The sequence below is a fragment of the Bombus impatiens genome, unplaced genomic scaffold (assembly GCF_000188095.3).
Source record: "Bombus impatiens unplaced genomic scaffold, BIMP_2.2 scf_0044, whole genome shotgun sequence".
NCBI classification, from domain to species: domain Eukaryota; kingdom Metazoa; phylum Arthropoda; class Insecta; order Hymenoptera; family Apidae; genus Bombus; species Bombus impatiens.
In genome coordinates this window covers 1,719,069-1,729,493 of record NT_176463.1, presented here as the reverse complement: position 1 = coordinate 1,729,493, position 10,425 = coordinate 1,719,069, and the positions used below count along the sequence as shown (strand labels likewise).

Below are 10,425 nucleotides of genomic sequence, written 5' to 3'. Positions count from 1 at the left end.
TATTTAAACATAGATTTGTTTCATACCATTTTAATGGTGTCTTTCGTACAACAAAATATGATAATGAAAATGAAAATTGAAATTAAAATTAAAACTAAATGCTGCTCTACTGAGGAAATGATATAATTGTATACAATTTAAAATATTTAATATTAATTTGTTTTGTTTTAATATGTTCTATCAAAAATTCAATAAATTACAGAGTGGAAGTCGTAAGTTGCTGCATATGTAGCTTGGTTCTTTTACGATGAGTCTTCGAACCCATGAGAAATGTAACATCAACCATAGCCTTCTAGAAGCAATCAGCGCATGAAGCCGTAATGGACGAAAAGAAGTAATTACTAGCTGACGGCTTGTGAAAGTGGAAGTTTCAATTCGTGTGTTTATTGTAATATTCCTTTAGCTTTAGAGTCCTATTAAAATGACGTAAATATTTGTTAAATGATGGTTGATGCTTTATTTCTATTTTCAAATATATTATGTAAGTACAGTATTGGTTCTTTGTTGAGATCATTTTAATGGTTAGAATATCAAAGCATCCATTAGAGTCTTCTCTGATATCTATAACTATTACTATGAAAAACATGTTTTCACACAGCAAACTTACATGTTGAGTAATGTTTATATGTCTATGCATAGTTCAAATATTTGTTTTGTAATATTGATTACTAGAGTATTAAATTCATACTTGTATTTTATTATATCTCAAGAAAGTGTGCTTAAGAAGATTGTTATGTATCAAAGGTTATTTAATGTCAATTTTTTAAATATTTCAAGTACAATATGATTAAAATATGTTTTTGTAACTACATAATACAACTTACAGACATTAGATTTCATTTATTTGCAATCATTAAATTTTTTTTTTTAAATCTAATAATTGTAAGTATGGATTATAATAATATATATATATATATATATATATATATATCAGTATTAATAAAAGTTCTATGTTGAAATAAAACTATATCTTTTATATATTACTTCCACTAAATAACTGTATTACATATTTTAGTGAGAACACTGCCATAGTATTATTTAAAATAAGAAATGTCTTACCCTGGTCAGCCCCCAATGGGAATACCAGGCATGCCACCAATGCCTTACATGGTTGGTGCACCTCCACCAATAATTGGTGGTGTAATGCCTATGGCACATGTAAGTAAATATAAAATTAAATATTCTAAAATTTGGGCATGTTTGTTTTGTATGCTGTTGGTAAAGTTATGATTTCCTGTTACCAATCGTTTGCACTTGCTGTCAATAAAATTTTCAATGGTTTCAATAAAGAAACTAATTATTTTATTAACTAAAACTCTAATACAAAGTAATGTAACTTAATATAATTTCTTTGTTAGATTAATCTCCTAATATTTTAATGTGTCATTTTTCTTATTCATTTCAAATGATAACGATTATATGTTAAATAATTAAAATATTAATTAAAAATTGATGTATTATTTAATTCGTAATAATGTAATTACTTTATATAATCTATTTGTTTTTTAAATAAAAGATAAAAAGTAATATATTCAAGTGCCAGAAATGTTAAAAGAAAAATAATAAGCATCTTTAGTTACTGTAAAAGAAAAATCAAAAGCATGTAATGTTTGATTTTATTAATTTAAACATCACTGATTATATCATAATTAAACATTTTTCTATATGTTAATGCAGTTGTTTTGTATAATGTATTAATATCCTGTATTTAAATTACACTATGAATGGAATGCATATTACTTAACTACTTATGCTATAGGATTATTGTATGAGACGTCTTCTAAAAGTTATGTTTTCTGGCACAAATTTTCATCTTAAGTTCTTTTTATTTGATATATGCATGTCTTACCTTTATATTAAAATATAATACAAGGAAAAAGGTTAACATACTATTAGGGGGAGGGGAGATTCTGGACTGCATGAGTAGAGATGTGCATTATTAAGAATACTACCATTTATAAAACATAGATGATTCCAACACCCGTATCTGCGATGCAGACCTCAGCTCCAGCTGTTCGGTATGCACGTAACCAAAATCGTCATGACAATAATCGTCGCCGTGAAAGAGAATCTGGCCCGCCAGTTACCGTATTTATTGGTAACATTATGGAAAGAGCACCTGATGTGATGATTCGACATATTTTGGGTGCATGTGGTCATGTGCTTTCATGGAAAAGAGTTCAAGCATTTGGATTTTGCGAATATGCAGGTCCTGATGCAGGTCTTAGAGCAGTTAGATTACTTCATGACATGGAAATAGGTACAAAGAAGCTTGTTGTCAAAGTTGATGCAAAAGCTAAAGTCGTTTTGGATCAGTTCAAAGGTAAATTTAAAATACTTGCAGTATTTACATATATACATATTAATCATTTATTTTGATTTGTTACTTCTTTGTGTATAATAGCAGAAAGAAGGAAAAAATTAAGAGGAGGCCAATCGCCTCTACAAGATGAAACATCAATTGAAGGGGCAGAAGGAGAAGAAGGTGAAGATTACATGGATGAGGGTATGAGAGTAGTGGATGCAGATGCACTAGCACGTATTAATCAAATTATAGCTGAACATGCCGCTGATTTAGAAATGGCTCAAGCTGCTCCTGGTATGTACTAATTCTATTCATAGTAATGTATTGAATTAAATTGGAGAACTAACAAATATTCTTTAATTATATGTTATAGAAGAACATCAAATAAAAATGGTTGCTAAGTCTTTGAACCTGGATGATGCAGAAATAGAAGAAAGTAAAAGAGACTTGATTACACGAGAAATTGGAAAATTCAGGGAGGTTATGAAGGTAATTATTTTCATAATTATTTTAGAAATCTTGTTATGTCATTCCTACTTTTCTGCCCTTCTTTTTGGTCGGATATGATATACCAAGATATTAGAAGGTATTATGAATTGTGGTCTAATAGGATTGGGTAAAAACTTTGCAAAAGTTTAGGTATAAGAATGCTAACAATTATTGTAAAATTGTTAGTGTCGATTATGTGAATTTTTTACGAAGCATTATAAACATTATTCTATAATATATTGTAATCTTCTCTAAAAAGAATTATTTTATGCGAAAAAGTATATTAACTAATTTAAATTATTTTAATGGACAATAGTGTTTGTTATACATTCTTCTGTATATATGATAGACAGCATATTTAATTTCTTAAATTTTTTGCTAGAAAGAATCATATCTTTGAAAGTAAAATTTTAATTGCAATATATAATATTACTATAGAGCTTTTATTTTTTTCTGCATTTAATATGTAAGTGTTATGAAGATAATATTTATCTATTTCTGTTTTGTGCAAATGATTAAGAATATGTTTGTAATACTTTGTAGTATTTATTCTATTATCTTTAAAAAACATGATATGAATATTCTTTTTCGTTTTTCAAATAAAGAAATAAAATGAATCACTTTACAAATAGGAAAACATGAAATATACTAACTTTTTTTGAAAACTATATATTTAATAAAAAAAATGTGTTTTTAAATTATAGTTGTGAAGAGTTTGTACTAAGTTTAACAAGTTTATAATACTTTTTGATTATATCAATGACTAGTGAATTCATGAATTGTGTTTAATTCATTTTTAAATGATTGTATTGTTACTAAGTTACAATTTGTATGTGACAAATATTTAGATGTTTTTATGCTTTTAATACTATAATGAAATGCATTGTAAATATGTATTATAAACGTTTATACACGTTTTATGCATTTGATTATATCTATGTTTCATGTTAGACAACTATTGATCGAACTCGCAACATATTTATATAGAAAATTAAATGCATTTGGGCAGGCAAAAGAGGATTACAAGTGTATAGTTGTAAACTTTAGCTTTTAAGTATATTTTGATAAAGTGCGTGTGTGCTATGTTAGCTCTAAAAAATTGGAGCCGTGACTCGTTGCTATAATTATAATAACAGGCAGCGTGCGTCGCACACAGCAAACGCACACGCCTAGGAATGCTGTGTGTGGGGACCACTCTTTCACTCACTCATTGGCTCTGAAGGGAGTCAATCACAGCACATCCCTCGTATTTTCGCAGGCAGCTGCAGCCTCGTCGGTAAGTCAGAGTATATCCAACCAACAAAACATGAAAAAACAAGAAATGTGCAATATTAAGACGGGAGAATCTCGTAACTCTACAACATGCTGACATCATGTAGCCAATAAATCTGTCTCTATTGAAACTCCATTTTCTTAATTCATCGCATACAATTCTGCATTATATTAATAGCATTAATGCTATTGTATTTTAAATACAAGTTATTCCATATAATCAAATTTCTTTACCTGTTTCTATAGTTATTGTGCTAAACTGCTGGCACCAATATTGTTATAAAAATGCAATGTATTTTTATATAATATGATGTTTAGTTTTAAAGAAATTACATTACAAAATCAGTTCTTATAGTTTTAAAAAATGAAAAACTTGTGTAATGGTATTATAGAATGCAAAATAATAAAGGATAAAGAGTTGGAAGGCTTTAGTAATATTTTAAAAGTAAATGCAACATTATAATTATATAGTTGAAATTGTAATAAAAAGGTTCTCTATAACACAGATGATTCTCTCATTAATTGATTCAATGGCAGTGCTGTCAATCACTATGAGGATTATATATTCTTTGAGTCAATTAGCAAAAGAATTACTTTATATGAGGTTGACATGAATAAGTTTAAAAAATAATACTAAATTAATAATTATAGATTACTATATTCCTAGAAAATTTGATTATTCAATTTTTCATTGAGTGAGACTATAAAATTAATTAAGATTGTTGTATTATTTGTTTTTTATGAAAGATAATTACAATTTATTTTTATATTTGTATTAATGTCTAGCAGTTTAGTACAGATATATAGAAGATCTGCAAAGTGCCATTCCATTTCTTTTTACACATTGTTTAGGATCGGTAAAAAATGTTATACATTGAACAAAGAAATTTGACGCTGACATATTTTATAATATATTCTTAGATAGATTATTAATAGGATCGAGACTTTCTGAATCCTACACACAATGAAATGATTTTGTCTTCACAATGGCGACTGTTCAGTTGTTGTCTTTATTTTGTGTAAACAGCTTCTGTCAGCGTCTCGATCAGACATGTAGTACCTAGGTGCGTCCTCCATTCTCCGGTACCACCACACTGACTGACCAAGTCAACTTCACACCGTGAGTAAACTCCACAACCATGAGCCAACACAACCATTCGGTTCTTGTAGTTTTGTTAGTGAACTGCCCATCTGAATACCTATGACCACTGATATTTCATGTTTCAACAGTCTGTTTTTTTCCTCATATGTGCATCTACTTTTATGCACTCAGTTACTCTATCCTTATTAGATTAAAATACTATGGGTTATTGTATGGATATGTAATTTTGAAAACTAAGAGAAAGCAGTTCATAATTTTGAATATGTTTTTTCTTATATAGCATAGTCTACTGATAGCTTTATATAGGGTTTATTAACAATGTCATAAGCAGGAAGGAATAAGCAGTGTTAGGTTTCATAATTTTTTGTCACTAGAAAGTAATATTCATTAGAGTCTATGATTTAGGACTCTCCAAGCAATAACCCATTATTGTTATTATTATATCAAGTAAGGATGAACCATATTAATTTATTTCTAAGACGTTACGTTGATAATACGGGACGATAAGGGTGGGCAAACTATTGTGCATTTGATATCCAACAGTTTGCTGCATCAACTGCATAGCCAGAAGAAAACACAGTTGACAGACGTGTGACAGTTTCTTGGCAAAAATGAAAGGTGTTTTGGTGGAATCCCTTCTTCGTGATGACTCCGCTTCTGATTGGTATAATACTTTCTAATAATTATTGAATATTGACAAGAAATCTAAATATCACCCCTTTCAACTCTTAGACTTATATAGCTTTAGACACTATTGATTTACAGGCACATTTGCAATGTTGTAAGTACATTGGGTGGCCTCTACAATGCGTCTGTTAGCATTAAGGTATTCTTAATTTAAGTAGAGCTTAAGAAATTTCTTATGCTTGTTTCCAAAATTTATACCTGCACTTAGGTAATTGATATGTAAACAAGATTTCGTGTAAGATGCTGCTGAGCGAGCATACTCCAGAGGAGTGAGTATACTATATTGAGATGAACAGAATTATGATACTTGATATGTGATTAATTTTTGTACAACTAGTAATCGTTCAACATTGCAATCTTTGTAATGTTAGAGATACTAAAATTAAAGTAAAATTTGTACATAACATGTAAATGTTTAAAAAATATACAAAATGTTAAAAATATTTTTTAAAAGAATTTTCATAACGAATTAAGACTTCTTTTTGAAGTATTTATTTCAAGTAATCATTTTGTTGATATAAAGATTCGTATAATATTACTTTTTAAATAATATCGGTTGTTTGTGCAAATATTTTGTATGTATCAGGGCATCTATATTTTGAATTCAAGAAAAGAAATGATAATACTGCACTGTTATAGTGTAGTGATATTTTACCACTTTTATATTCATTAACTAACTTTACACTTACAGTAACCTTTTTCTACCCTTTAATTTTTATAACTGAGGAGGATATACGATTGCTAGTTTTTGCGTTTTATTATCACAGCCTGATAAGTTTGCTTTGAGTATTTGGTCTCACCTATTTTTTTATTTTTGTTTTTTATAGAAGCAGGAGGAGGAGAAGGCTCAAGTTAAACGGAAGAAAGAAGCTGTTGAGAAAGAAGAACGGGAGAAACGCGAAAAAGAGCGACGAGACAGGCGTGATGGCAGTAACACTAAAGACGATCAAGACGGCGATCCTGGTAGTCCCACGTCTCATAAAGGTCGCAGTAGTAGTACCGGAAGTAGTAGAAGAGACAAAAGGCGGTCTAAATCTAGGTATTAACATTTAACAATTTCCGGAAAGTGTTTAAAAATTCATTAATTTACAATATAAAATTTATTGTAAGTATTTTCTATTTTTCTTAAGATCTAAGGAACGAGAGAGGGATCGTCAGAGAAGCGACAGAGATCGTGATAGAGATAGAGATCGAGAAAGAGATAGAGAAAGAGAACGAGAAAGAGACCGTGACCGCGAAAGAGAGCGTGAAAGAGAACGTGAAAGAGATAGAGAAAGGGAAAGGGACAGGGAACGAGAAAGAGAACGTGAAAGAGAAGAAGCAAGGAAAACTGAAAGAGAAATTATGCGTGAAAGGGAGGAAGAGGAAGAGGCGAAGGAGAGGAAAAAGAACGAAAGAAGAGCAAGAGAAAAAGAAGCAGCTTATCAAGAGCGTTTGAGAGCATGGGAGACGCGGGAACGTCGCAAACAAAAGGAATATGAGAAAGAAGCGGAGAAACGCAGAGCAAAACGGGAAGCGAGAGAAAGGGAAGCAAAACGCTTGAAAGAATTTCTCGAAGACTATGATGATGAAAGAGACGACGCTAAATATTATAAAGGTAAAGAACTTTCACGTCGTCTAGAAGAGAGAGCACTGGAAGCAGAAGCTGATTCGCGGGATCGTTGTGCCGAGCGTCAAGAGCTTCAACGCCTTCGCGATAAACTTTATGCTGACGCTTCTCATCCAGATCCAGCGGCTGAGTTTGAAAGGGTAAAATGTTCCTAAATAATGTGATATTTTGGTTTATGACTAATTATAATATTGATTTTTATTAAAATATGTAATATGCATTTATGTTTCGTTGTATGTAGACTATTCCTTCTACATGAAGATATTGCTTATTTCAGTTAAAAGCTGAACGGGAGGAACAGTATAAGCCTAAACCGGTTATCACGATAATAGACGAAGAGGATGAAAAAGTGGTGAAAAAGGAAAAAGAAGTTATGCCGCCCATAGAAACTGAACCAATTGAAAGTGATAGTGACGAATGTGTGCAATTTGATGATGTTTCTCAGTCAGAGGCACCATCTAGAACACCACCGCGGCATCACCACCATCATCGAAGACATCATCGTCATCATCAGAATCATCATCGTGATGGCGAAGAAACTGAAGAAGTTACAGAAACAGATAGAGAAAGTGTAAAGGGTACAAGATCGTCACCTTCTAATCAAACAGTAACAACACCAGTTCAGTCCATTCCACCCACATTAGATGAAGATTCGCGTATGTCTCTCGTTAGCGAACCAGAAAAAACTGGTAGTAGTGAGTAAACGATGTGATTTATTTAACTTATACAAACGCTCTATTTGTGTGCCACATTTTACTTTTATTACAGGTAACTTTGTGCCATTCGCCATGGGAAGCGGAGGCAATCGTGGAGGTGATCATGGTATCGGTAATAAAACTCCTGCTAGTCCAAGCACGGCTATTAATGTTAGTACGCAACAAACGAATCAGAATAAAAAGAAAGGTCGGATCGATGTTAAAGACGTATTTAATAATGACGATGATGACGATGGTGCTAATAACGCAAAGAAGCGTAAACTAGTTCCTTTAGGTAATTAAAAAGTATAAATATATTTTTCGTTTAGATAATGTAGGATCTTACTACAATTAGTTTATTTAAAATGGATTAAACAGGTGTTGGTTAAACAGGAAATTATGGTTGTTTAACGTGAACTAAATACAATAACGTGCTATAATTAAGACAACTAAATAGTTAATTTGCAACTCTCGTCACCATGGTTCTAACACTCTCTCTCACGCGGACCACATTCTCTCGACATCGCAATTCGCACTCTCTGACTTCTCGATTCACATTCTATGACTTCTCAACTAACACTGACTGTAGCTAGGGTCACGAAGGCCTTTTCCGCGTAACTATTCGATTGAAGGATCGACGATACATTGGCCTGTCGGCACTTAGGCTTTCTCGCGATATTGTTTATGGTTCGCCCGATATCTCTTAGGCCTCTCGTCCACGATGTTACAATAATATACGATTTTTATATGAATTCTATTCTAGACTATGGTGAGGAGAAAAAGAAAAAATCTAATGAAGAAGCTCCTAAAGCTGGAAAAGAAGAAAGTACAAAAAGTCAAGAAGAGAAAAGAAAGCACATAAAATCCCTCATTGACAAAATACCTACAGATAAAAATGCTTTGTTTGGCTATCAACTTGATTGGGCAGTAATAGATAATGTAAGATATATATTATGAATGAATATTTATGAATTAATTTTTCATCAATTTTTGTTATTTTTATAGACATTAATGGAAAAGAGGATAAGGCCGTGGATTAATAAAAAGATTATTGAATACATTGGAGAGCCTGAACCTACATTGGTAGATTTTATTTGTAGCAAAGTAATGGCCGGCAGCTCGCCTCAGGGCATACTTGATGATGTACAGATGGTAAATAATTTTTATTTTATTATTATTTATTATTTATATAATATTTTTGTTATTGATTTTATAATATCATACGTTGTAGGTATTGGATGAAGAAGCAGAAGTTTTTGTTGTCAAAATGTGGAGGTTATTAATTTACGAAGTGGAAGCTAAAAAAATGGGCTTAGTTAAATAAATGAAATACCAATTCAAAAAAGTACTAATCGACTTAAAAATTTATACTACACATCAAATTCCTTTGGTTAAAAATTGTACTATTTAGGTTATGTACCTTAATACATGATTACTTATATATAATTTGTAGGATCTTTCGCTAGACGAAAAACACAATGTTGCTCGATTGATAGGTAAACTAAATGTGTAGCACTTGAAATGTTAAATACAAATTGTAATTACGATTTATAATATTTGAGTTGTGTCTTTCCAAATTTGTTTATTCGTAGTTTTAAAGAGAGTTTCAACATGTTTATAAATGATAGATTTTTTACATTTTTCAAGAAGCTTGATGGATTTAATTTTAATGATTATATAATTTCATCATTTACAAATAATTTTTTCAAAATTTGTACATAGATACAGTAAAAACAACTGATGTTATCATATGTGTACATATATAATATATATTATTATATATTATTATTATTATCATCATCATCATCATCATTATCATTATATACTACACGCGCGCGTGCGCCATACACACGTAAGTTTTCTGTTTTCTGTTAATATTTTTTTGGTTTGTGTCAGAATAGTTTGACGTTAAACTAGTTACTAAAAAATGAATAGTGATAGCTTCTACTGAACAAAGATTATGATATTTAAAACAATTGTTTTTACTGTAATATAAATGAAGGAAAGTTATAAATTTGTATTGAAATTATTAATACGAGGTGGTATGTATGAAATACATTTTTTTGAAGGAGGTAAGTAGCAGTAAGAAATATTTAAGAAAACTGGAAAATTATTACGATAAGGTTCAAATATATTAAACTATTATTGTATTAATTAAATAATAAACGTATCTGTGCTTTTTATCTCTTTTACATTATGTTGTAGTTTTATTAATTTTCTTAATCTAATTAAAAAGCTAAGATCCAATAATTTTTTAATCCCAATT

At 30.5% G+C, this 10,425-nt stretch overlaps 1 protein-coding gene across 2 annotated transcripts; it reads left to right on the top strand.

The window, feature by feature from the left end:
* Positions 1-281: 281 nt before the first annotated feature.
* LOC100743846 (RNA-binding protein 25) lies at positions 282-9,713 on the top strand. Of its 2 annotated transcripts, none has more exons than XM_012390460.3 (12): positions 282-481; positions 1,016-1,158; positions 1,999-2,323; positions 2,405-2,599; positions 2,679-2,794; positions 6,683-6,894; positions 6,986-7,604; positions 7,742-8,159; positions 8,233-8,454; positions 8,923-9,098; positions 9,165-9,311; positions 9,391-9,713. In XM_012390460.3, exons 2-12 carry the CDS (start codon positions 1,051-1,053, stop codon positions 9,481-9,483), a joined length of 2,631 nt encoding a protein of 876 aa, XP_012245883.1. In that variant the 5' UTR covers positions 282-481; positions 1,016-1,050; the 3' UTR covers positions 9,484-9,713. The 2 variants fall into 2 exon arrangements, with proteins under 2 accessions (XP_012245883.1, XP_003485252.1); XM_003485204.4 differs by having other exon boundaries at positions 1,969-2,323.
* The last annotated feature ends 712 nt before the right edge of the window (positions 9,714-10,425 follow it).

What these genes read in the sequence shown, in the direction of transcription:
- LOC100743846 (XM_003485204.4), top strand. Translation starts at nt 1,051, where the DNA reads ATGTCTTACCCTGGTCAGCCCCCAATGGGAATACCAGGCATGCCACCA. An exon ending in CGTTTTGGATCAGTTCAAAG is followed by an intron (nt 2,324 to 2,404) that starts GTAAATTTAAAA and finishes TGTGTATAATAG; the next exon opens with CAGAAAGAAGGAAAAAATTA. An exon ending in TACTTGATGATGTACAGATG is followed by an intron (nt 9,312 to 9,390) that starts GTAAATAATTTT and finishes CATACGTTGTAG; the next exon opens with GTATTGGATGAAGAAGCAGA.